This window comes from Herpailurus yagouaroundi, unplaced genomic scaffold (assembly GCF_014898765.1).
Source record: "Herpailurus yagouaroundi ecotype Mexico unplaced genomic scaffold, PumYag 181, whole genome shotgun sequence".
Lineage (NCBI taxonomy): Eukaryota > Metazoa > Chordata > Mammalia > Carnivora > Felidae > Herpailurus > Herpailurus yagouaroundi.
Window position 1 is genome coordinate 14,170,413 of NW_024412412.1, and position 27,357 is coordinate 14,197,769.

At 47.9% G+C, this 27,357-nt stretch overlaps 1 protein-coding gene and 1 long non-coding RNA gene across 3 annotated transcripts; one reads left to right on the top strand and one right to left on the bottom strand.

Annotated features, from left to right (window-relative positions):
- Window positions 1-20,474: 20,474 nt before the first annotated feature.
- LOC121039654 (uncharacterized) lies at window positions 20,475-22,375 on the bottom strand. The gene is made up of 3 exons (XR_005794905.1): window positions 22,278-22,375; window positions 21,188-21,281; window positions 20,475-20,864 (listed from the first exon to the last, which is right to left on the bottom strand). It is a non-coding gene; the product is annotated as an uncharacterized LOC121039654 (long non-coding RNA).
- Window positions 22,376-22,467: 92 nt separating this feature from the next.
- On the top strand, window positions 22,468-26,343 carry CDKN2AIP (CDKN2A interacting protein). Of its 2 annotated transcripts, none has more exons than XM_040489888.1 (3): window positions 22,468-23,191; window positions 23,653-23,752; window positions 24,215-24,231. In XM_040489888.1, the coding sequence occupies exons 1-3, from the start codon at window positions 22,920-22,922 to the stop codon at window positions 24,221-24,223; spliced, it is 381 nt and encodes a 126-aa protein (XP_040345822.1). In that variant the 5' UTR covers window positions 22,468-22,919; the 3' UTR covers window positions 24,224-24,231. The 2 variants fall into 2 exon arrangements, with proteins under 2 accessions (XP_040345822.1, XP_040345821.1); XM_040489887.1 differs by having other exon boundaries at window positions 22,485-23,191; window positions 23,653-23,783; window positions 24,215-26,343.
- Window positions 26,344-27,357: the final 1,014 nt, after the last annotated feature.

Genomic DNA, 27,357 nt, shown 5'->3' on the forward strand with positions numbered 1-27,357 from the left:
TCTCTTGAACTTGGGCCCTGCAACCATTTACCCAGGTGGATGCAGTGGACACAAAAACGTGCTGGGCTAGATTTCCTAGCCCCAGCCCTGAGACACTGGCGATACCCACTTCCTGTGTCCCCGGGAGCCCAGCCACCGGACTGTGAGGACACCCAAGCGGATCACGGAGAGGCCCACGGGGACAGAAGCCAAGTCCCCTGGCCCTCAGCACTGCCTGAGCTCCCATCCGACAGCCAATTCCAGTCTCCAGCCGTCTGGTATGTGGATCCTCCAGCCGTGCCCATCCCGGTGGAGTTGCCCCAGCTGGTGCCACATGGAGCAGAGATGAGCCTTCTCCTGCACCCTGATCCCTGTCAAAATTGCAGACCCCATCAGCTACCTCACTTAAGCTTCAGAGGGCTAGTTAAGGCACTCTAGTCGCCTCGTCTCCCAGACCGGGGTCTTCACTCCCTGCTGTAATGGGAACTTTGCACTCTCTTGCACGCCCATCACGGTGCTTTATGGAAAACAGATGCCACCGTCGGACCAAGATGGGAGTGAGATGAAGGGAGGGCCTATGAGAAAACTCAAGGAAAGTGAGTCACCAGAGCCAAGAGAGGACCAGGTGGAGGGGGATCAGGATGACAGGTCCCAAATATAACAGAAAAAAGACGACAGCATCTCCCGGATTTGGGATTATGGACCAAGTCCGCTTTAGTGGAGCTGAAGGGACAGAAACTAAGTCAGGGTGGACTCAAGGAAGTCAGAGGGAGGAAGCCAGGGCTGTACTCACAGGCAAGTCCCCCCCCAACCTTTGTTGAGAATGGAAGGCGAGACGGGGAGTAAGTCTAAAGGGAAAGTGGAAGGCTAGTAGGCTGGTTTTCACCTTAGTCTGGTTTTTAGGATGGAGGTTGCTAAGCCGGGTTAGTCAAGAGAGCAGCGGAGGGGAAGGGACGACCACTGAGGCCTGGGGAGGTGCGCGGGGAGGGGGGTTGGAAGGGGACCGCAGGGTGAGCCCCTGGAGATGTCAGGGGACAGGTAACCAGGCAGCAAGGGTGCGCGGGATTTCACGCTCTCTCGGGTCTTTCCGAGCAGGGGAGGGGAAGGGCTGCCAGCTGGAAATCCGGCTTCGGGCTGCAGGTGCACATTCTTAATGCAGATGGTCTTTTACAGAGCAACAAAAATACGATTTTCCAAAGAAAACCGTCTTGTCTAAATATGCGTTTATTCCTTCTTTATACAAGAGGGAGTAAACAGCGACTGTCCACATTAGAAGTGGCTTTGGGAGGGCAGCCGGCCCCCCCCGCCTCCCCCCCCACCCCGCCCCCACCCCGCCCCCACCCCGCCCCAAGTCACCTCTGCGCGTTGCCTGCGCGAGGGACTTGCGCCAGTGCGACCGGACCTCAGCCGCCATCCCGGCCCCTCAGCGCCACCCAGTGGCATCGGGGCGGAACATCACGCGAGCGCAGAGGGGCTCCGGCGTAAAGCCACCCTTTGTCTTCCCAAGGTGCTTTTCCTGCCAAAGCAAACCGCCCCGTGTTACGACTACTGGAAGGAGCAATCCTGCGAAACAAAGCCCTGATTTTTTTATAGCAGCGGTGGAAACCAGACCCCACTTCCTTCCTGCAGGACTGGGGCTTTATTGATGCTGGTGGAATAGGTCATCTTGTTTCAGAGTTGACCCGAAGCCATCCACACTCAAAAGAGTGAGAGAGGAGAAATATTTAAGCTCTCCCAGGGATTTTATCAAAGGTTTTTCTGTTCAGGTTACCAAACAGCTCCCAAGGACTCTCGGATGGGTGTTTATTTCTTTTCCTCTTTCTTTCCTTCTTCCTTTCTGTCCTTTTCTTTTTTTCAGTTTCTTAATAACGCTGAGCCTGAATTTCTCTTCCCCTCCAGGTAGAGGGCAAGTGAGCCTGGGGGCGTGTGACGCGTGACAGGCCCCTGTGCCCGCCTGTAGGGGGAAAACTCTGTTCACCAAACAACCTTGCCGTCCAGCTGCGGTGACCAAATGGATCTATACAGTGGGAGCTAAGGATGAATTCGATTTGTCAGAAGGGAATTCAAGAGAAACCACTTCAAACTAAAGGTTTAGCAAAATTCAAAGAATGAAACCGCCACAGGGATTAGTATGCAAAGTAGGGAGGGGGCGGAGGGGGTGGCCCAGGCATTCGCTTCCAGGCTGGGCGTTCCCGGCGCCGCCTTGATCCCCTGACGCAGTGACGAACTGAGTCCCTTGCCCCTTTTAAGGCTGTACATCCTCTGCAAAATGGCCGTGACAATAATGCCTACTTCCTAAGATTCTCGTGGGTTTTGAATGAGATAAAGGATATTAAATGTGTGTGGATTTTATCCTAAAAACTTGAGTGTAAAAAAAAAAAATGCCGCATTCTGAATTTTTCTGAATCATATTCAATCAACTTACCTGCGTGCTGAGAAACTCCATCTCAGTCATGTTTGGGGTCTCCTCTCCGTCTCTAGGGTCACACGCGTGTCACTGGCATATCTGTGGTGTCCAGAAAACCGGTTTCGGGCCTCCGACCTCAGCCCATCGGGCCGCTGTCGACATCCACTCATGCCCACGCTAGCCTGGTCCCTAAAGACTGTCAGCCCCCTGAGTGTAGGGTCTGGCCTGCTTAGGGGACTCCTCTGAAGGGTTCAAAATATGCCAATTTGCCATACAGATTATTTTGAGCTAACGGCAATTGAGAACCAACCATTGCAGAAGAGTGTCCTGCCCTCCCCTTAACTGCTTAAAAGCAGGGCATACATTTCCCTCTGTGAACTTGGCATAAATACCCCCGCCCCCCTTATCCCGGGATGAGAACAACCCTTATCACAGCAGGTGGAGAGCCAACACCAAGATGAGCCCTGCATCCACAAACCTTGTTTTCGTGATTTTTCTAGTCACCCTCCCTCGGTTTCCCAGCCCCAGGAGCCCAGATCCCCCTCCTTGGTCTAGTTGCCAGCCTACAACCTCTCTCCCTTTGGCAAAATGGTATATAAGTCCCCGAGTCTAACCGTATCTTTAGGGTTTTTCCTTCTTTCCTGTGAAGCCCTGCACACATAAAATTTAGGATATTTGTTTAATTTCACACCTTTTCTTCTGTTAACCTGCCATTTGTCTGCTTAATTCACAGGCCTCAGTGACAGGGTCTAAGAGGGTAGAGGAAAAAAAAATTTTTTTCTCTCCCCAAACAGTCAAGTCCTCTGAGTTCCTCTTCCCCAGGGGACTTGGTGTGCGGTGATGGGTCAGGGCCAGTCTTTATTACTTACAGAATCCACCCAAACCTCTATCCCTTTGCCAGCCTTTGCCGGGCCGGAACTTCTCCAAGCCTCTTGTCACATTGGCACCTTCTGGCTCTTCCCCTCCAAAGACCTCAAACTCTGTCCCATGCCCTGAAGAAATACCTCCCACCATCCCCAACATGAGGCAAGAAAGCCAAAACTTGGTGACAAAAGGGAGAAAAAAACCAACAGGAGAACAGCAACATGGGGGCGCCTGGGTGGCTCCGTCGGTTGAGCAGCTGACTCTTGATTTCTGCTCGGGTCATGATCTCACGTTTGTGAGTTCGAGCCCCGCCTTGGGCTCTGTGCCCTCAACTCAGAGCCTGCTTCGGATTCTCTGCCCTTCCCCTGCTATGTCTCTCAAAAACAAATAAGCACTTTTAAAAAAAGAACGGGGGCACCTGGGTGGCTCAGTCGGCTAAGCAACCGACTTCCGCTCAGGTCATGATCTCGCCTTTTCCGAGTTCAAGCCCCGCGTCGGGCTCTGTGCTGACAGCTCAGAGCCTGGAGCCGGTTTCAGATTCTGTGCCTCCGTCTCTCTCTCTGCCCCTTTCCCACTCATGCTCTGTCTGTCTCTCTCAAAAATAAATAAACATTAAAAAAAAAAACTTTTTTAAGCGAATGGCAACATGAAAAACACACATTAACATCTCATTCATCCCGTAAAACGGGGCTCACGTACACAGTAAACCTTCAACGGACGGCAGTACGTGTCCCTGACGCCAGAGGCTGGATTTGGGGCATGACGATCTTCGCCAGGACTGCATTAGTGCTTCGGGTGTAGCCCACTCACACGTTTCGTCGGTTTTATCCACCCAGTCTGCCCTGCCCCTTCCCTGGGGCCTTGATGTGAACGTCCTCAGGTGTCTCACCCGTGACTGAGCAGGTCGGGGACGGAGGGGGCAGAAGAGGTCACGGATGTTCAGTGGATGCATTCCGGAAACAACTCCCTGGAGAGGCCATCTTGTTGGCAGCGATGCCTTGGGTGGGAAAATGCCAATTCCCCACGGTGCCTAGGCCTTCATACCAGCCTGAGGCAGTGGCGGAAACTCAGAGACTGCTCGGCTTGGTGGCCTCGGACTTGCCTTGTCCCATGGTACACGGCAGCTTTGGCCGTCTGCCCGCCGCCTCCACCCTCCCGCCACGCACTGTGGGGTGGGGGGCTCTGGGCGGGGGGAGGGGGGGAATCATTCCTGGGCGCCTCTCTGCTCAGCTCTCTCTCTCTCTCTCTCTCTCTCTCTCTCTCTCTCTGCCACCTGCCAGCGGCCAGCTCCTTCCCCAGGGCCCCTCCAGCAGAAATGTAAGGGGCACCGAGCACAAGGAAAGAGCACCTTCATGCAGGTGCAGTGCGAGTCGTGCTATCTTCCCAGTCTCTGTACAGGGAGGACTTGTCATTCTTACAGATGAGGAGACTGAGGCCACGGGGTGTGTGTCAGCTTTGTGCCCCAGTTCACACAGCCAAGAGGACACGGAACTTGACCCGGTCCTCGTGTCACTGGAGCCCGGTCTCCGCCATGCCAGGTGACTGGGCAGCCCAGGCCGTTTCCACTTTTCCGAAGACACTTTTCCCCAGCCTGGCAGTGGGGTGTGGACAGGACGGAAGGGGAGAGTGTCCCCAGCCCAGGAGAGCACCTGACGAGGGAGACCAGCCGTCGGCCGAGGCTTCCAGAAGACGGTAGCCCCAGGAATGCGCGAAGGAGGGTAAGGGCACATCAGCCGGCAGAGAAAAGCCATCTGTGCTTCCAGGCAGAGGGGCCGGGCCCGGGAGAGGACCGAGGGGCTCTCACCAAGCCAATCTGCCTGCAGTAGCAAGGGCTCACCAGTAGAAATGCAAGCAGCATTGCTTGCATGCTATTGCAGCATTGCTATGTCTCTTCTTGGCTCGTTTTAAGGCTTTGTGCATTGGCATTCCTCAGGAGAAAATCCTCTCTGAGGACCAGCGTTCCCACCAAATCTATTAAAAAAAGAAGAGGGGCGCCTGGGTGGCGCAGTCGGTTAAGCGTCCGACTTCAGCCAGGTCACAATCTCGCAGTCCGTGAGTTCAAGCCCCGCGTCAGGCTCTGGGCTGATGGCTCGGAGCCTGGAGCCTGTTTCCGATTCTGTGTCTCCCTCTCTCTCTGCCCCTCCCCCGTTCATGCTCTGTCTCTCTCTGTCCCAAAAATAAATAAACGTTGAAAAAAAAAAAAAAGTATCTAGACTCTGATGAATATTTTTTTTAATGCCCGAGGTTCAGGAATCGGTCTAGAACCTTTGTCCTTGGTGCCCTAAAGCAGAGATCTGGGAGATCCTTCCCAAGATGGCTTATTTGGCAGATTTCTTGGTTCCTTGGGTGATCCAGCTCATAGTTGAAGTCCGTGCCCAGAACCGTAACAAATCCTGAATTTTGTACATTCGTTGTGAAGAAAAACTTTTACCAACAAGATTAACCACCTCAGTCAAAGGTCTATGACGTAGGGATATCGCTAACAGATGCGTTATACCCAGCGTCTGCGCCTCAGGAGTCCAAGGGACCAGCTTACCCACTGCTTGTGGTTTGAGGAGGCCACCTCCCTTGGCCGCCCTTAGACAACCACTGTTAAGCATCATCACTACACAAAGCTGGCTTTCCTCCCGTTTCCGTCACTTCCTGACGTGATTAGTCAGGCCCCATTCACAACTCTTTGACCACATCTGGCCTGGATCCCACTCTGACTTGGTAAAATAGGGGCAACTGTATTGTTTGGCTTTCCTTATTGCAGTCAAGGGAGCTCAAGTCGGGGGGGCTCTCATGTGCATTCAGGGGTCATCGTGAGGGCCTGGGCCAGATAGAAGGTTCTGGAAGGTCCAGTGCCTCACCACTGTGTGACTCAGCCATTTCTCCGGCTGGGCATCTTCTGTGGGGCCACTCACTGTCTTGCTCAGGGAGGCCTCGGCACTCTTCCGTCCACATGTCATTTTTCTAGGCCATGATTTCCTCCTATTTTGAAACTTCAGCCCACTTGGGGTCCATCGTGACCTGTGTGTTGTTGAAGTCAATGGCCAATCCTCAGGCTCCTTATCCCTGGTCCACGATCTGCATTAGGTCCAGGAATTTATCTCTCTTCCTTGAAAACCATTCTGCCCATGGCTTCTAGGTTACCACATTTGCCTACTTTTCTTCCTACCTTTCTGGCCCCTTCTTTCCCAGTTTCCTTTACTGTTAGCATCTCTAAGCTTCAGAGAAAGTGGAATCTCAGAGAAATAGGTCCTTCTTCAGTAAGAGCCAGGGAAGGGGCCTATGGATGGCTTGCTGACATTGAATTGGTAGGTCTAATCACGAAACTTTGGGACTACCTGTCGGGAAGCAATTATCTCTATGTCAATTACTATTCCAGCCACATTATCATCGGATTTTAAGTCTTCATCTGGCCATTTAAAGCCATGTCAGAATGGGAGTTAATTCATAAGCCCTGAGGTGAAATTTAGAAGGAAAAAATCTTCATGTCATTTAGTTAAAATTGTCCATATATTGAAACGGACGTTGTCTGTTCAGTGAAATGGCACTTTCTCTCTCTCTCATGTATTTTTCGTGTTATAAATATATACTAGGGGCACCTGGGTGATTCAGTTGGTTAAGCATCCGACGCTTGATTTCAGCTCAGGTCATGATCTCATGATTCGTGGTGAGTTCAACCCCCGAGGTCAGCTCTGCACTCACAGTGCAGAGCCTGCTTGGGATTCTCTCTCTCTCTGCCTTTCCCCTGCTTGTTCTCTCTTTCTCCCCAGTTCGTGCTCTCTCGCTCTCTTTCTTTCCCTCAAAATAAATAAATAAACTTAAAATTTTTTTTAAATAACACTTTTTTTTTAATTTAAAAAATAAATATATATTATATACAAACATGTATCCTATATAAATATATATTATATCGGGGCTCTTAGACTTTTCCCCAATCCTTCTCATCGCCCCCAGCCCAGGATATCCAGTCTACCCGACAGGCACAGACGCAACTATAAAATCGGAAGAGGTTTTTATGACTTTCATTCAAGATGGAGCCACGGACTGCAGCAACCTGCTGGTGATAAAACCTTTCAAACGAATCCTCTTCTGCAAAGATAAAGAAAACTAGATTCACACTCTGATCTGCTTGTGTCTTATAGCCTTCTCCTTCTTCTCTTCTTCTTCTTCTTTTTTAAGACCGGCCGCACACATTATTTTCAAGCCAACGGTGAAACCGCTCTTCTGCACACAGATGGAAACTTGCTCTCCCTGCACACAGATGCCGCTGCGTCTGAATCCTTCTCACCGGCCCCCCTCAGTCTCAGCAAGTGAAACAATTCACAGGACGGCGGGGCCTGGTCTTTGCAGCCCCTCGGGGCTCCCCCACGTTTCAGAGCTTAGCTCTGGATGAGACAGCGTGGGGAGTCAGCCCGGACTTCTACTGGAGGATTCCACAAAATTCTGACACGCGAGCTGTGAGGTCAGTGGAGTGTACCCTCTAAGCCAGCTGGGGAGGGAGAGACACAATCTGTTTCATCCAGCAAACATCTGGAAGCCGAACGCTCTGGCTGCCAGCCCCAGCGACCACTCCCAGCTCTAATCGCTCCTTTTTTGTACTGTTTTTGCACAAGCTCACCGAGGCCAGCTTAAGTGCGCATTGGTAAGAGTCTGTGCTTTAGGATTGTCTCAGCTCGTAGGAAAAGATGGAAAGTTTCCGGTTCATTTCTTGAAGTTTATATAACCCTGGTAACCAACAGCTGACAAGTATCTTCCCACACACCCACACACAAAAGATCAGTTATCATTTACAGTAGAGGCACATTCTAAATAAAATATGAGCCAAAACATATTCAGCACAAGTGAAAACTGGTGCAAAGGGCCCCTAGCCCGGCCACATGCACCCGGTTCTCTCCACGTGCCCTCTCTGGCTAGAGGGCTAAGGCAGGCAGCCATGGGGACATTCTTCCATCCTTGACCTTGAGAGGGAACCGGCCGAAGGGCCTTGGGGAGAAAGGACAAGGAAGGACAGAGAGCGGCGCTTCAGGGAAGCCTCCCCCAGGAGAAAGAAGGTCACAGTGGTTCACCCTTTACCCAGAACAAAAGGAGATACAGTGTTGCCTTGATTGACTGGGGCAAGAGTTATCCTGGGGCACTTGAGTTTGTGTTCTCTCTTGCCTTTCTTTCCCCACTGGAAGACGAAAGTTTGTGGTATAAATTTTGTCAACTTTATCCCTGGAAGAAATGCCTCGAGCCATCCCTCTTGGCCACTCAGGAGCCAAGCCCCAAACAGAAGGCCCCACTTTCTTTTGACATTCCACTAGACTGCTATTTCTCAAAGTGTGATAAATGCACCACCTGAAAGCCTACTTTGAAATTCAGAATCCAGAGCCCAAGTCCAGATTTTCTGAATCAGGTGATGCCTGGGTGGCTCGGTCGGTTAAGCGTCCGACTTCGGCTCAGGTCCTGATCTCGCCATTTGTGAGTTTGGGCCCCACTAGGGCTCTGTGCTGACAGCCCAGAGCTTGGGCCTGCTTCAGATTCTGGGTCTGCCCTCCCTCGCTCTCTCTTTCTCTATCAAAAATAACAAATAAACATTAAAAAGAAGAAGAAGAAGAATCTCTTGGAGTAGGGTCCAGCAATGTGCATTAGGAGAACTTTTCTCGTGTGATTTTTTTACGCATACTCGAGTTTGAAAACCACTGCATCAATGCATCTGTGAATGTCCGTTCTCAGCTCTGAAGCACTTGACCTAGATTATATTCTTGGTTCCATCGCTGCCTGTTGACTGAGCCTCCAACTTCCCATCTAGAAGATAGAGGAAACTCTTATCTTCTGCGAGGTATTTGTCTAGCATTCTTTGAAGTCCTGAGATCAGAGGGACCAGATAAACATAGTACTATTACTTATCAACTATTCACCCGTGAAAGGCCCCCGAGCATTTTCTTCAGCACTGTGCAGAAACTCGCCAAGGTAGGAAGGACCCGGGAGCCACGGAGAGTGTTTGGCTCCCACTCCACATATGTGGGTGGGTTAAAATGATCGGTTTCCGAGAGTTTCAGATACCTCTTTCCCCCTCTTTGCAACGTTCTAAATCAAACCTGCAGACTGCCCTCACACTGGGTCAAGGCCAAGGTAGTTGGAGCCATTCAAATCTCTGACGGTCTCAGAACCAGGATGTGAATCAGCCTGCTATTCGGGTCAACACGAGAGCCAGCCCACTTCCCCTGCCCCGGGGGCCGCCATCAGGCAAGCTTCCCTGAGGGTACTGAGCCTTTGCTCAGTGCATAGCATTACTTCATCAATACTCAACAACCCCACAAGCTGGGCTTTTTTGTTTTTATTTTAGAAGCACGCAAGATGAGACTCAGAGAGGTTCGGTGGCCGGCCGAAGGGCACACAACTGGTGAGAGGCATGGCTGTCACTTCACTGCTGGTCCCTAGAATCCTGCGTGTGTTTGAGCCCCCCTCGGCCCCTCACCAGGGAGGAGCCCGTGATGGAGTTCATCACCAGGAGGAGGCCTGGCCTGCCTCTGCCTCTGCCTTGCCCTGAGGCTTAGGGAAGGTGCTCCGTAAACATTGGTGAATCGGTAATGCCTACCTAGGACTGGTTGCTTGTCCCTGAACTTGGGCAGACTTCTCTCACATAGGCAAACCGTTTGCCTGGACTCCCCACGGGTCTGCCTCATGATCTGATGGGGACATTAGTTGTATTGGAAGCCCCTTCCCTTTCCCTACCAACCGCTTGCCCACTATGAGCTATTGGATTGAATGGTTGCGTCACCCCCAAATTCATGTGTTAAAACCGAATCGTTAATGTGATGGTATTTGGGGGCGCCTGGCTGGCTCAGTCAATAGAGCACACGACTCTTGATCTCAGACAGAGTTGTGAGTCTGAGCCCCGTTTGGGGGTGTAGAGATTACTTAAAAATAAAATCTTTAAAAAAAGAGAGAGAGAGAGAGACCCCGGAGAGACCTCTCACCTTTTCCACCATGGGAGTCACGGCCAGAAGACGGCCATCCATGAACCAAGAAGAGGGTCTTCCCATGGACTTCCCAGCCTCCAGAACTGGCAGAAGTAAGCCTTTGCTGCTTAAGCCGCCCAGCCTGTGGTATTTTTGTTATAGCAGCCGGAACAGACTAAGTCTCTAGGTGCCATTTGCCAGGCAGACAGGCTCCAAGTGTTCCGTCTGCGTTCAGCCTGCTGGACAGACCATTGTGGCCCCTACAAGTGAAGATTCACTGTTTTCCAGGGGTCTGACCCGCCTTGGTGAGAGGGTCTCCATCAAGGGCAGGGGCCTAGTGCTACCCCACATCTACTTACGCTCACAGATGTTTGACAAGAGACTGGATTCTCAGCACTTATTCAGAGACTTCCTGCCCAACGAGATGTCCAAGCTTCCGTGATTCTATACTCTTTTCTTCCCGATGATGCCACTAAAATTCTTACGAGCAATGAGAAAGCACTACTTTGACAATGTCAAAGGTATAGAAGGGAACATTCAGCAGACTAGAGACTTCAACAGGTTTATAGGAGGTGGAGAGGGTGTGACGCAGCGTGGGGAGAGCTGCCCTTCGGAGATGTTGTCGCCCAGGTGACAGCTGGGCTGCCTGGCAGAATTCTAAGATGCTCCAGACGTGCAGAGGAAGGAAGTGAGAAGCAGGTAGACTAATGGAATGAAAAATATACATCCATATTTTGTCTTACAAAAGTAACACATGCTCCTTGTAAAATTCAATTAAGATCGAAATGGCCGAAGAAAAATGAATAGTTCCTTGCCTCCCAACCTCCGGTAGCTGGAATGCACCTCCTTACCTCTTTGATGTAATTACTGTTAGCGATTTTTGTGTGTCTGTGCATGAATTTTCATTTTTTGGGGGGAACATATACAAAGACATGTGCATTTATAGATTTTTAAAGATAAAATGAGATCACACTCTACATAGGTGTATATATTTTGATGTTTATTTATTTTGAGAGAAAGAGAGGGACAGCATGAGTGGGGGAAGGGCAGAGGGAGAAAGAGAGAGAGAGAGAGAGAGAGAGAGAGAGAGAGAATCCCAAGAAGGCTCCGTGCTGTCAGCACGGAGCCCGACGTGGGGCTCAAACTCACAAACTGTGAGATCATGACCTGAGCTGAAGTCAAGAGTCAGACCCTTACCCGACTGAGCCACTCAGGTGCCTCTCTTGTCCATGGCTGTGAGACTAGTGACTACAATTGTGTCAGATACCACGTAGATGCTCAAAAGTATCTGCTGAACGAATACACAAGTGGACCGTATAATATGCTCACCCATTGCTTTATCCACAGCCAGATTATTATTTCTTAGTATTCTAAACAACGCTTCAGTAAACATCCCTACAGATATATCTTTATGCATGGGAATTAGTTAGGATTGAGTTTGGAGAATAAACTAAAACCCCCAAGATTGTGACTGAACCAGGAAAGAGATTTAGTTCTCTCTCTTATGTTCAAGAAGGCTGTCAGTGGCCAGGCTGGTGTGGGGGTCCCTGGAGCAGGGGCCCAGTCTTCCTTCTACCTTGCTGGCTCCGATCGCATTCCCATGGACACCTCAAAATCCAAGCTTATTGCCGGGACTCCAACCAGCAGTCGACATTCCAGGGAGAAGAAAAAAGCAGAGCCTCAGGAGTATTGTTCCTCCCTTGGAGGAAACTTCCTAGAAATGGCTGCTTCTGCACCCACATTATCGCCTAGAACTGGAGTGCACAGCCACAGCTCACACCAAGGAAGAAGGGACGTGCAGCCATGATTCCCGGGGCCACGTGCCCAGCTCAGCGTCTGTAACTGGGGAAGACGGGGTGGTTGGTTATTAGGAAGCGACTAGCTTTTTTTTCCGTCAGATGAGTTTCTAGGAGTAAAAGTGATGTATTGGGAAGTATGTGCACTTAAACACTTTTACTAAAAACCGACAAATACTTTTCAGAAGGGTTTTAGTAATTGAATCCCTCCAAGGGCGTATGAGAGAATCCATTTCCCTACTCATTACCATGGATGTGGGAAAAACTTTTAAAGAGTGGTGATCTGGGGGCAGAAGAATCCATCCACTGGTGTTTTCATTTGTATTTACATGACTACGTATTTGCTAGCCATTTTCTCTCCCTCTTCTATAAACTGCCTTTCTGTATCCATTGTTCATATTACTCCTGGGAAGACATGTTTTTAGCGTTTTTACAAAAATGGAATCAGGCCATGCCTTTGATTTTGCAACTTGATTTTTTTCACGGACATCCTTCCCTATCAACACATAAACAACTACATCACTCTTTTCAATAGTATGGATTAAAGGATTCTGTAATTATACTCCTACTGCTGACCCTGTTTCCCACCCATAGCAAATGTTGGCTCTAATTTCCACCTATAGCAAAAACAAGAAGACAGAGGAGAAGGAGGAGGAGGAGAAGGAGGAGTCCCTTTCCATTAAAGCCTTCCCTTGTGCCCCGTCACAACAGCCCCAAGATGACCGTCTCGGCGACACCTGAAAGGATACTGGTAGCCCATTGCCATACAAGAATGCCCGTAGGAGGCCAGGAGGAAGCCTTCTTCTCTCTGGTGCTTCTCTTTGGGAGTGAAGCCTGCCCCTGGGTTTCCACGTGGAGCAGAAGAGGTAAGATGCCTCTGACTTGGAGGCCTTTCTGCACCGGCAGAGCTGGGCTGTGGGGTGGGAATTCACACGTCTTCAAAGGGGGCACGAAAGTGGAGTGTTCAGCAGACTGAAGCTAATATCGACTTAAAGCCTGGGGCCGGCAGCAACTTCCTGGGATCTTTGAGGGCCAGACAGGCACAAGAAGGGGTGAAAATCCCTTGCGAACCGGAGGGAAACGTCCCAGAGTGGATTCTTCCAGGCGGTGATGTGACCAGACTTCACAGAAAAATTATATTAACATCTGAAGTTACCAAAGCTCGTTCTCAGCTGTGTCAGGAGAGAGCCATGTACCGGGAGAAAAGCGACCTAATGTGGTAATAGCCAACGTGATATCCTCTGTATTATCCCGGAATCAAATACATAGAATCCTATCTTTTATGTTTCGAAAGCGCTTTTATTTTTTGAAGCCTTCAACGCCAGAGCACCTGGCCAACATGATCTGATCGCTCTTACCGTGTTTCCGTTATACAAATTCCCCTTAAGAGAGTCAAAACCTACTTCTCACTGACAGAAACACTCAAGGACGCCTTGGTAAGAATGCAGTTAGGTTTCTAAATGTAAAAGTCCCCCATCGGGAAGAGACGACGCAACAGAGTTCCCAGGCAACACTCCACTGTCCCCACTGGGCTCATGGGGGGCTCTATTTTGGAATCTCAGGACGGTGGGGGTTCTCCGCGCCAGACTGTGCAGGCAGGCCCAGGGAAGGGAATTAATTACACACCAGGCGACCGCTGTCGCCTCATAAGGACTGTATGCTCTGTGGTTACCGAGGCTCCCTGCATTGTGGTGCGTGCGGGTTTGTACTTCATTTTCTCCTTGCCTTTTCGGGCACCGTGAATCCCCCAGATGAGGTTAACTATAAATCAACTTGCACCAGGAGTTTGTGTCTGGCTCGGGGAATCCAAGGGGCCAGATGCTAACCTCTTTTCTTGAAACCGGGTCTGGTGGACAGAATGCTGGCCTGGAAATCAAGTGTCAGGAACCGCTCACGGGTCTCTCCAAGCCTCAGTTTCCCGATCGGCCCTCAATTTCCTAAAAATGAGGAAGCAGCCTCGCTTTTCCATCCCCAAGGAGCCTGCCTGCCAAGTATAGAATTCCACGTGTCTATGATGTCATAAGAGAATTGATATCATTTAGAATTGACATAATTCCCTAATTTTTTTAATTTAATTTTTTATTTTTTTAAAGTCAGCTCTTCGGCCAAGGTGGGGCTCAAACTCATGAGCCCCGAGATCAAGAGTCACGTGCTCTGCCGACTGAGCCAGCCAAGCACTTCTCCAATGTTTTTTTTAAGTGACTATATTACATCCCCTCTCTCCCAACCAACAGCTAGAAGATTATGGTCTCTGTCTTTCAGGACAACCAAAAGTAACACTAGATCCAGAATCCCACGACCCAGGGCCACTGAGGCAATGACAGTGTGTCCACCTTGGGCAACAGGATGGTCCCAGGACTTCAAGCTCCTATTGTAATTCTTCGCCGAAGCCTCCAACTTGTGTCTGATTCCACTTCCATGGTCACTGAAAAGCGCGATCAGATTTCCCCCCCAATAACGAACAGATTCATGCCCACGGATGTAATGTAACTCTGTGCTTTTCCCTTCCTATTTACTAGTTCTAATTTCGTACGGCAGCGATAAAACGAGCATTCTGATCCTCTTAAGCTCTAGCTTGGAAAAATAAATAAATGTGAATAAAAACGCCCGCCCCCCCCGTTCACTCTGTCAAAGCCCTGTGGAATCAATTTTACCACACCAAGCCCCACTGAAATCAATGGGGTAAGCTCCTGAATTCATTTCCATGGACTTGGCATTGTAAAAATAATTGGATTGCACTGCAGACTAACGCTCCTTTCAAGAAATAGAGAAAATGTGCCTTTGCTAGTAGGTGGGGGTGAAAACGCGTCTCGGTGCTGGTGGGTTTCACCCTGTGTTTTCGGCATCTTGTCAAGAGGAGCTATTATCTAGTCCCAAATGAGCGTGGCGGCCCTACCCTCAATGAGGTGTTTAAAACTGCCTTCCCTAGTGAGAATGAAAACACTTCTTTTGTTCCCATCTTTAAAATTAACTGCATAGTATTACCACTATCAATGAGGTGTTTAACATCAAAATTGCCTTCCCTGGTGAGAAGAAAAACACTTACTTTGTTTCCTTCCTTAAAATTAATTGAGGTTTTTGAAAACTCATCCTTATTCACCCAACAGTTGCGTAGCAGGGGAAGAAGAGAAGGAGGTGGGATTTTGAAGTGTTGCCTTTGGTAGCCCATCAAAGGTTTTCAGTGCATTCTTTCCGCGTAGATCACTGGCTGGACTTTTTTCTGCCCCTCTGCTTTCTTATTCCATTAGATTTTCTAACACTGGCCTTCGGGGCGACCCTTGGTAGGAATCCATAGGTACCTGCTAAAACGAAAGAATGACTCCATCGACCCAGATATTCCTTACCACCTTGCAAGTTTTCCACCAACCTCTTCCTCCGATGGTGTTAAAGAAACCGCTTCGGGGCATTTGGGTGGCTCAGTTGGTTAAGCGTCCGACTTCAGCTCAGGTCATGATCTTGTGATTCACAGGTTCAAGCCCCGCATCGAGCTCTGGTGGCAGCTCAGAGCCTGGAGACTGCTTCGGATTCTCTCTCTCTCTCTCTCTCTCTCTCTCTCTCTCTCAAATAAATAAAACATTTAAAAATAAAAAAAGGAAATTGCTTCATAAAAATTAATATTAGTCTCTGGTATGAAAATAGGAGGGGGCTTTGGTAGATATGGCTCATTTTCCTTGGTAATTCTAGAAGTGGCTCTAACGTTTATAACCCTCTAGCTAGTACTTGCGATGTGAGCTGTTCTGTGGCCACTGCCTTTTGCAAGATGCAGCAGAATATAGAAGGCAAAGAAGCAAAGTCTTGACTTTTATAGATCAACAGTCCGGGTAGAGGATAATAGCAATAAGGGTAGAAGAATATTAGATAAGGAGCCAGGCTACCTCTGATCCAGGTAAGAAATTCTGCACAGGGAAGGGGAACTTGAAGGGAGGGTAGGAACCAAGGGAATGGGACTCCTGGCACGTTTCCCCAAAGAAACCCCACGTGGGGGGGCGGGGGCCCCCCCCCACCTCAGGCTGAACTGCAGATGGAAGGAGACTAGGGAGCAGATGCTGAAAGACGCAGGAGGCTTGGGGGTCCTTGAGCAAAGCGGCCCAGGGAAGCCGGAAGACATCCAGGGCACCCCTCCTCTCAGAACGCATGGACGAGCCACTGTGTCTGGGCCAGCGGACCTGAGACAGCGTCACAGAGAACACGGTACCCTAAGCAATGGGATGTTCCCCATGCCTGAGCCAGGTGTGAGCACGGTAAGGAGAGCCCTCCGACTCTGCCACAGGGTGAGAAGGGTGAAGCAGTGGCCCACATGGACTTATAGGGACAAAAAACTAATGCCGGGGGACTCCTCACCTTGACCCCCACCTTCAGCCCCTGTCCCTCCACACCAGGTAAGCTCCCTGGAAGGGGTACTCAGAATCCTGACTGGACTGAAATTTAGTTTGCGTCAGTTGGTGACACGGGACCTTAAAACACAAAATGAATTCGATCATAGAAAAATAGTTACATTTCTTTGCGCGCCTTGGGTTTGTGGACTGAGGTTTGTACCTACTGAACTCGGTTCATCTGCAACGGTGTTATTTGCATAAACCAAAAAACCAATGATTACAATTGCCTCGTGACCAAATAAAACTTCAAAACATGTTTCAAAAGTGCATTTATTGAGTATAAACTATGTACCAGGTTTGACCTCTTCTCTTTATATATGTGATCTCATTTATTCCTTACAATTCTAGGTGCAGGTACCCCCACGTCGTGGTGAAGGAAACAAAGATTTAGAGAAGTTAAATAACTTTCTAAAGTAAACCCTACACCCAGTGTGGGGCTTGAACTTCTGACCCCGAGATAAAGAGTTGCAAGCTCTACTGCATGAACCAGCCAGGCACCAAGAGAAGTGAAATATTTTGCCCAAGGCCACACGAGATACATAATGGAGACAGAATTCAAACCCAGGAATGTCTGACTCCTAAATCAATATTCTGAACCCCTGGTTAGGCTACATCCTCTCCCCTGGCTTGGCTTCATGGATCTCTCCAGAAACGTTCCTTTCTACTGCCCCTGGTGTTTGTAGCTTCAAGGCAATCACACATTCATGTACCGCAGCCCTGGGTACAAAGAAGCACAAAGTTCATATCCTTCCTGCTCCTAGTTACCAAATTGCCCAATAACTAAGTGGATTGCTGCCATAATCTCGGTGCCCGGATTTAACAAGTTTCAGCTCACTTTTGCAGCCACTCCACCTCGTGAGTTCATCAAAATTGCCGATTGATTAAACTTCACCAAGAAACAAAATGTGACAGGAGGCCCGAGTCCTAGACCAGAAGTCAACAGACTATGTTCCTTGGTTTCCCATTTTTATCCTTCCATTCATTGATCGTTTGATCTTGGGCAATCACTTAACCACTCTGACCCTCAGTTTCTTCATCTGCAAAATAAATACAATCTTAAGGTCTCCTTCTAGCTCTAACTTTCCGTGATTCTGAAGAGTTGAGATCAAGTTTATTATTTTATGGGAAATTGAACTGTACTTCTCCAAACACTAACTATTCTCTGATCTCTATCTGTTTCTCGGTTCTAGAGTTAAATCTCCTTCTTTGTGGGATAAGTCACAGGTAAAGAATTTCACAAAGGGATGGGAAATTACACATAAAAATACCTTGTCTTATTAGCATTAGGAGAACCATGAAGACTAAAGATGAAACTGTTTTTAGGAAGACTCTATATAACACTATATAAAGAAATACAAGAATTGCTGTAAAATGATTTTATCACTTTGGCTGTGATGTGGAGGAAAGACATCATCCTGATAATAAGATCTCACATAGGAAAATTGTCTTGTGTCCTTTGAAACTGCTTACTACCGTCCTTTAAAAATATTTTCTGGTATTTCGTGATCCTTCTCATATGACTGTTATCTCCATTTCCTTGAGTGTAAATTCTTTGATGCATTTAGTTTATTTCCCTTGCATGATATTGACCCTACTCAAATGTTTTATTATTCTCAAGGTGGACACATGACTTAGACCTATGCAACTGGAATATTTCATACCCCTGTCTAGAGTGTTTATTAAGGATAAATGGATTACCAGCAGAACTCAGGACATGGTCAGGAACTATCAAGAAAGAGATATTCTTAGTTTGCTAAACTAGAGACGATGTACATGCCGTGAGCTGCTCAAAACCACCTTGCCACGACGTAGGAAGAGCTTGCCCGAGATTGAAGTTGACACAGAGAAAGCAAAGTTTAGAGATGAAAAGTAACAGGTTTCCTGATTGTATTATTCGAGTACCTGGATCCCATGGTCTACTTCCTGGTCTGTCAAGAGCACAGCCAATAAATCCCCTTTGTGTTTAAGCAGAAGCCATTTTAAATCTTTTTTTTTTTTTTTTTTGTCACTTGCAATGGAAATTAATCAAACTAGAATTTATGAGCCTGTAGAGAAAGTCCATAATTCTCCCCTTCTTCACATCAGCAGATGCCTAAGGGTCTTTCTAAAATTGAGATAATTGCTTTGCCACAGGAAAAGGTGAAGTGGAATCGGATATCTGACTTTCATCTACATGCTGATTTTGGAAACTAACCCCATGAAAGATGTAACTTCACAATCTTATTTAATTATCGAAGCAGCAAACAAATTGATTGACACTTATTTATGTTAAGGATGAATGTACAAACAAATAGCACCACCCCTGCAGGTTAGTAGGAACACTTCAGAATTTTCCACCTGCTGCCAAGTTACCATGAGTGATGGCATTTTCTCTTAAAGCCAGACTTTTTTTTTTAAGTTTATTTATTTTGAGAGAGAGAGAGAGAGAGAGTGGGGGGGAAGGGAGAGAGAAAGGGAGAGAGAGAATCCCAAGCAGGCTGAACGGTGCCAGGATGGAGCCCGACGCAGGGCTCGCACCTATGAACCGTGAGATCATGATTGGAGCCAAAATTGAGAGCTGGACGCTCAACCAACTGAGCCACCCAGGAACCCCAAAGCCAGACTTTGTGAATGCCCAAATATCTGCCTATGGTCTCTCTTCCAGAATTTTCTTACATGACATGGGACTCAAGAGTAATTGTCTACAATTGAGAGACTATGAAATCAAAGATTAAGTATAATATTTAAATGCATTATAAAATGTATTTAAAAATGCATTGTTAAGTGATTCTGTGTCTCCCTCTCTCTCTGCCCCTCCCCCGCTCATGCTCTGTCTCTCTCTGTCAAAAATAAACATTAACAAAAAATAATGTATCTCTCTATTAGCTCCTTTCAGTCACAGATGCACATGCTCAAGCTACTCCCATCTTAATAAAAGCTGCCTGGACCCCACATCCTTTCTCAGCTTCTTGGCTCTCCTCTCCTTCATGGTCAACCGTCTCCTTTCCCTACCCCTGAACTCACTCCAATGTCCCCATCACTCCACCCAAATTGCTTTTGCTAAGCTCATCAATGGTCCCAGCCTCTAAATCCCACTGTTTAACAGTAGTATTCCTCTTCCTTGATTTCTCCCCAGCTACTGATGCAGGGGAGCACTGTCTTCCTAAAACATTCTCTTCTTTGACTTTTCTGGGTAAAAGTTTTCCCTTCACTGTGGAATGTTTCTCAAGTGAAGCCATAACCTCGGCAGGGACATTGGCTGGAGCATTTGTTTGACACAGACCCCTGCCCTCCACACGCAGACCTTCATGTCGAACGCTTCCTTAGTCCTTTGCTCGTTTCCGCAGTCGCCCTCAGGAGCACGCGTCCATCCTCGCAGGTCGCTGCATGGGGCGGCCATCTTGCACAAAGGCCAGCTTGCCACTGGAGTTTTTACTGGATTTCTTCAGAGACACAGCGTAGCAGCAGTTTTAATGAACGTGCTTCTGCTTGTAGTGGAAAACTTAATCTCATGAAATTCAGAGAATTTCAGCCACTTGTGGCTCAAAACTCAATTTTGGGGTGGTGGTGGGTATTTCTCAGTTGTTGTTTTTTTTAAGATACCCCCCCCCTCCCCGCCCCTGCCGACCAGGTTTCTAGTGGGGTGGGGGTGGGGGGAGAGGCTTGGGTATCATCCAGCATTGTCTCTGTGCTTCGTTCTTTCCTTGCTTTCTTCCCTGTAGGATCTACTTGGAGTGAACTGTCTGATCTCCCAATACAAGTGGTGCACCTTGGTCTTTGGCAAGGAGTTTGAGAGCAATCACCCTACTGAATGGCCCAACCGGGATCTCAGGGGCCTGATGACTTGTTTAGAACTAGCTGCTGCCTCCTTTGCAACTTGGACCATCCAAACCTCTAGCCTCTTTTGGGTCATGATGCCTGAGGGGCACTGTGGCTTTTCTCTCTCTGGGCCTTTACACACACACACACACACACACACACACACAAATTTTTCTGTAATGCTTATTTATTTTTGAGAGAGACAGAGTGCCAGCAGGGGAGGAGCAGAGAGAGGGAGACACAGAATCCGAAGTGGGCTCCAGGCTCTGAACTGTTCGCACAGACCCCGACACCGGGCTTGAACTCACAAACTGCGAGATCATGACCTGAGCTGAGGTTGGACGCTCAACCGACTGAGCCACCCAGGCGCCCCATCTCTGGAACTTTTTGGATTCCTCCCTCCTGGACCTGGGAGAGACAAGTATGTGTATGTGCTGGGGGGAAGGAAGGGAGCTGAATAACTGGTTATCAGAACAATAAAAGGGCCCCTCTGTGCTCATTCCTACCTTTCTAAAGGCCAACCCAAGGTGGCTCAGGACACCAAATGGACTGTCTTCTCCCAGAGGTCCAGGCAGGGCCAACATTCCCTCCTCACCTTCTCCTCCACTCACACCGATTTTCCTGAATTCTCTTCTCAACTTTTTTCTCTGCATCTTTCCGACAGCCCAGAAAGGAATTGATCTCCACATGGTGAAAAGACTTATTTTTTCTAAAAAATATATACCATTCTTCTTAACTTTGTGGTCCATGGTCTGTGCCCTGAATCTTTATATGTAAAGTCAGCTTTTTAAAAATGAAAACGAAAAATGCTTTTCTGTCAAGCACCTGGCTCTTGAAAAGTGGCTTTCAGACCACATTGCTTTTATTACAACTTAAAACAAATCATTTCAGAATTCAGGCACTACTTGTTCTCCCTTCAAGGCAATGAAACCAATAGGTAGAGGGCTACACGGCAACAAGAAAATTAGTGGGGAAATTGTTGGCTTAAAATGCACACATATGACCTAGGTATGTAATCATGGCTTCTTTTACTTGCTGTCGTCCCCATGCCAACTAATTCACGAAAGCAAAAACGATAAAACTTCTCGTCTTTTAAACTGCCAGATTTCTGCAGCTTTTCATCTCTCTCAAGTTTCAGAACTTCGCAGTGAAAAGGAGAAAAAGAGCAAAATTAGAAGCAAAATCTCAGGCTTCAAAACCCTTTTGTGTCTCTGCCTTTCCGGTTTCATTTGGTACGGCAGGAAAGCGGGCAGTAAGCTTTTCGTGTGAGTTGGATGTTGTTGGTTTCAGCATGTATACAAACGTTAAAAAAAAAAAAAAAATCTTATCTAGGGGCGCCTGGCTGTTTCAGTCAGAAGAGCATGCAACTCTTGATCTCGAGTCCTGAGTTCAAGCCCCACCTTGGGTGAAGAGATTAAATAAATAAAACTTAAGGAAAAAAAAAATCTTATCCAGTTTAAGTCACTTTTTTGGCTTGATTTTTCTGATACAAGCGTTTTTGAATCAAAGTCCACATTTAGTGAGAGGAAAATTTCTTTTTAGTTCGTAACGTATCGTTATTACATAGGACTTATTTGCACTTATTAAAGTGTAATCATCTTGAAGACACATATACCTGAACTTGGAAGCGTTAACAATAAGCAAGTCGGAAGTAAAAGTGCGAAGTGTGGACGGTATAAAGTAGAAAAGAAATGCAAGGGGGAAGAGGCTCTAAAGGGGAAAGGTTCGGGGGACAAACGGGCACTTTTCCATGCCGCCTCCTGGCTATTTGTCCAGCTGGGGGTTCGTTTGTCCCTTTAAGGAAATACTACGACCGTCCTCGGCACAGTTATGACCAAAACCCAACGCGAGAGGAAGCCCGCACCGCCCGGGTTGCGCTGCGGAAACCTAACCCAACCCTGCGGGGCAAGGGCGAGTTTCGGACTCCGCGTGCGACAGCGATCTGGGTTAATCGTCTGACTTCACTATCATCATCGTTACTATTTAACATGGTGACTATTACACATTCCTAAAAGCCCCGCGTCCAGGACGGCCTCCCAATGCTTCGCTCGTCTACATTCAAAACAGCGCTGGAAGCTGTTTTCTGACAAGATCAAAAAGATGGAGGCGGGCTTTTGTTCACCTCGGCCCCCCTCCAAACCAGCGTCTTCGGGCGGAGACGCGCGCACCGCGCGCCCGACCGGCGGCTCGGGGTCTGCGAGGACGCGGCGGCACGCGAGGACCTGGCCCGGCCCGGCCCCCACCCTGTCCGCCGCCCCGCCTCCCCCGCCTCCACGCCCCGCGCCGGAGGGAGGGAGACGGCGGGAGCGCGCGCGGCGTCACAAAGCCAAGCCGGGACGCAAGCGTTGGCGCCGGAGACCGGGGCGCCCCGGGGGAAGCCACTGGCGGCCCGCCCTCGCGGGGCGGGAGGCGCGAACGCTCGCCCCCCCCCTCGCCTCCCCCCGCGGGCGCCCCTCCGCCTCCCGGCCGGGCCGCGGCGCGGCAGCTCGGACGCCGCAAAGCGTCCTGGGAGAGCCGGCTCGCGCCGGAAGGACGCGCGGGCGCTCGGCGGCGGCGAGGTTATAAAAGGGAAGGAGCCGGCGGCGGGCGGAAGTGGGCGGTTCGGCTGCTCCGGGCGCTGTTGTTTGGCGTCTCGGCCTCCCGAGGGGCGTTCTCTGGAGGGCCGCCGGTGCAGGCCGCAGTGACAGGGCCGCTCGCCCCCGCGCACCCCGCCTCTTTCCCGGTGCAGCGTCCGCTCGCGGCCTCCGCGACCCGCAGGCCCAACATGGCGCAGGAGGTGTCGGAGTACCTGAGCCAGAACCCGCGGGTGGCCGCCTGGGTGGAGGCGCTGCGCTGCGACGGCGAGACTGACAAACACTGGCGCCACCGCCGGGAGTTTCTGCTCCGCAACGCCGGGGACCTGGCCCCGACTGGCGGCGCTGCCGCCGCCAACACGGAGGAAGCTGCGGACGCCGAGAGCGGGACCCGCAATCGGCAGCTGCAGCAGCTCATCTCCTTTTCCATGGCCTGGGCGAACCACGTCTTCCTCGGGTGCCGGTGAGTGAGGAAGAGTCTCCGACCGGCTCTCCCCGTTTTGTCTGCCGCCCCCGGGCTGGGGCCCGGAGCCTCAGCGGGGAGGGGGAAGTTGTGAAGCGCGGGAATCTGCGGGACTGGCCGCCCTTTAAGGGGGAGAAGGGCGTCTCAGCCAGAAGCCGACATGATTAACAGCCTGCCGTCCCCCCCCCCCGCCCCGCGGTGGGTGGGGGGCTGCTGGTAGGGTCGTTGGTTGACATCGCTCTCGTGGATGGACACCGAAGTTTAAGGGTTGGTGAGCAAGGACCCCGCCTCCCAGGATCCGGGGCATTTGTTTCTGGGGTTCCAGGAAACCGAAAGTTCCTGGCGGTTGGTACACTTTCTTGATTACGACCAGGAAATGCCGTTCCTGTGGCCTGTTTTTGCACAGCAGCAGGAGTAGCTGGGGGGAAACACTTTTTAAAAGTGCCTTTTTCTTTTTTCAGGTACCCACAAAAAGTTATGGATAAAATACTTAGTATGGCTGAAGGCATCAAAGTGACAGGTGCTCCAATCCATACCACAAGAGACGAACTGGTTGCCAAGGTGAAGAAAAGAGGGATATCGAGTAGCAATGGTTAGCAGATCATAGATGTGAACATACATAGGAGTTTAGAACATAAGTTTGATGTAATTAGGATTTACTGTTATTACTAATTTTTTTAACAAGCTAGAATTTATACACTGTTATTAATCAAGTTGGAATGTTAAACCTAAATCCTGTGTTTGTGTGTTTTAGGCCCTGGTTTTGATAGTCTCCTTTGACTGCTTTAGATTTTCAAGTGTCGTATGTTGTCTGTGCTGTTGATTTTTTAATAGTAGAAGTTAATGATGTTATTCGACACTGTTTTGAGAAATTAACGATGTTATTCCACACTTTTTTAAAGAAACTGCAAGCCCTGAAATGTGTTCGCCTTGTGCCTTTATTTAACAAGTATCTGTCTTGTAAACTTTCAGCTGATCTGTATGAGCTAGAGTTAGTCACATATCTGTTTTCCTTCTTTTTAGAAGGGGTAGAAGAGCCGGCGAAAAAACGAATCATGGAAGGGAAAAACAATTCCACGGTTGAGCAAGATCATGCAAAAATGTCTGCCAAAACAGAACGTGCATCAGCTCAGCAGGAAAACAGCTCGACATGTACAGGGTCATCCACCAAATCAGAGAGCAGTGGAAACTCCACTCGAAGCTCTGCCACCTCGAGTCAGAATAGCTCTACAAGTGATGGAGACCGGTCTCTTTCCAGCCAAAGTAGTAGCAGCGTTTCCTCTCAGGTAACAGTGGCAGGGTCTGGAAAGGCTTCTGAGTCAGAAGCTCCAGATAAACATGGTTCAGCCTCGTTTGTTTCTTCGTTGTTGAAATCCAGTGTGAATAGTCATGTGACCCAGTCTGCTGATTCCAGACAACAGAGTGGATCACCTAAAAAGAGTGCTTTGGAAGGCTCTTCAGTCTCAGCTTCTCAAAGCATCTCAGAGATCGAGGTGCCCTTGTTGGGCTCCTCCGGAAGCCCAGAAGGAGAGTTGCCACTGTTGTCTTCTAAACCTAGTTCAGAGACAGCTTCAGGTGGGTTAACTTCCAAAACTAGTTCAGAGGCAAGTGTTTCCTCCTCTGCTTCTAAAAATAGTTCCTCATCAGGCATATCCTTGCTCACTCCCAAAAGCAGCACATCCACACCTGCATCGCTGCTGACTTCCAAAAGCACTTCGCAGGTAGCCGCGTCGCTGTTAGCTTCCAAAAGCAGCTCCCAAACCAGTGGATCTCTAGTTTCCAAAAGCCCTTCCTTAGCAGGTGTGTCCCAGCTGGCCTCTAAGATTAGTTCTCAGACGAGCACATCACAGTTGCCTTCCAAAAGTACTTCGCAGTCCAGCGAGAGTTCTGTTAAATTCTCTTGTTGCAAGTTAACTAATGAAGATGTGAAACAGAAACAACCTTTTTTCAATAGACTGTATAAGACGGTGGCGTGGAAGCTGGTGGCCGTTGGCGGCTTTAGTCCCAACGTGAATCACGGAGAGCTCCTAAATGCGGCCATAGAGGCTCTGAAGGCCACACTGGATGTGTTTTTTGTTCCGCTAAAAGAACTGGCAGATCTGCCTCAAAACAAAAGCTCTCAAGAAAGCATTGTCTGTGAATTGAGGTGCAAGTCTGTGTATTTGGGCACCGGCTGTGGAAAAAGCAAAGAGAATGCAAAAGCTGTTGCATCAAGAGAAGCACTGAAGTTATTTCTCAAGAAGAAAGTAGTGGTAAAGATCTGTAAAAGGAAATACAGAGGCAGTGAAATAGAAGACCTGGTCCTCCTCGATGAAGAGTCAAGGCCTGTAAACTTACCTCCAGCATTAAAACATCCTCAAGAATTACTATAATTTGCCCAAAATACCACTGCAGATGATGTCTGGTATTTGAAGAGAAAAACTGGCTTACTTTTGTATAATACGAAACACAGGCTTTCACAAATTTTGTATTGCTTTTTTCCAGTTTTGCAGAAAATTTACATTCTAGTTCTCTTCGCACAGTAGAAGTTGTAAATAATTTATGAATGACAGTACGTATTAAGAAGTATGCGTTAACAGCATACCAGTATGCTGTTTTATTTGCTGAAGAAAATACTGTCTTCTATTTTTAATGATCCGTTAGGTACGATGTGTAGTTCTGTAGAATCTTAAAACTTTTGTACTACTTTCAATTTGGTGAAAATGTATTAAGTTGTCTACCACGCTTTCCCCACCCCCAGCTGAATAAACCTCCACATCAAAGAAAAGGGGACCATAGTATTTGAATGTTTGAAAGTCTGTGAAGCTTAAGGTTTTAAGAATGTTGCCCATGATACTGAACATGTCTTGTTAAAGAATAAAAGAAAAAATAGTTGCCTCAGACTATTTTTATGAGAAGTTGTAAGCATTTTTTAGATATAAAGCAGTATAAAGTACTTAAGGTTATTTTATTCTGAAGTTGTTTAAAATTCACCATGATTTTGACCGCTGCAGATTCTTTAAGTGGGTTAATTTATGTTTGAGGTAAAATACAATTTACACTTTTTCTTAAAGACATAAATGTGGGTTTCTATATTAAGCATATTTTGTGACTACTATTAACAGATTGATTTGTTTAGATATTAAATGCTTTAAGCTATTTTACCTTTTCAAGAAGTCGTGTTTTTTTTCCCCCCCCTCTAAGTCAGAACCAATTCCTGCAAATGGGCTTCCCACTACTAGTCATTATAAATTACAGCCGGGTTATTTTTCATAGCTGATAGGCAACTTTTTATGGATAGAGAAAATACAGTTTGCAAATCTAGAACTAGATGGTTTTTGTTTTTTGTTTTTTGTTTTTTTTTAAACAAATCTAGAAGAATACTGGGAACAATGGAGAGCCATGCTGAGCTCTACCGAGCTCGTCCAGTTGCATGACATTTGTTAGTAATGAAATGGAATCCTATGCCTGACATGATTCTGATTGTATTACTCTATTGTGTGTTCTCTTTCATTTTTCTTCAAACTCTGGCCCAAGTTGTTATCTTTCTGGCCTTCTATCTAGCTGCTGCACTTTGAGCAGTAGTGGTAATAATGTCCTGAGAAAAATCAAGAAATGACCTTTTATGTGCCTGGTATATTGGAGTAGGAAAATTGAACATAAGTAGCATCATTTTAAGGATGAAGTTATTTCTATTTTCTATTCTAGAAATAGACAAGGATACTTACACATTCGAAATGATCACCTTTCGCTTTACCAGATAATCTTTAAAAATGACTCCATATTGAGGATATAAAATTAGATACCAAAGTCCATATTCTGTAAATAGGTTGCCTTCATATGTTGTGAGAAGCAGTAACCTGAGTGTTAGGAAAGTGCTTCTAATTACTCGACTTTCCTCAGTCTTGGAGTGTGTATTTTGTGGGACAATGATTTGCTAGAAAAGCCAAATATTACAAAGGATAAATAAATTTCTGTAATGTGTCTAATTAGGTGGTTTGGTATTTCCTAAATTGGCTTGTTTCAAGTTAATATAAGTATTGAAAATATTTTAAGTTATACTAACCTTTTGATATGGTAGACTTGGAGGAAGCTGCTTCGTATAAAAGCATTAATTTATAAACATTTACTATAGCCTTATTAACAGCTTATAAAATGCTCTTAATCAAAATGTAAAGAATCCCAGA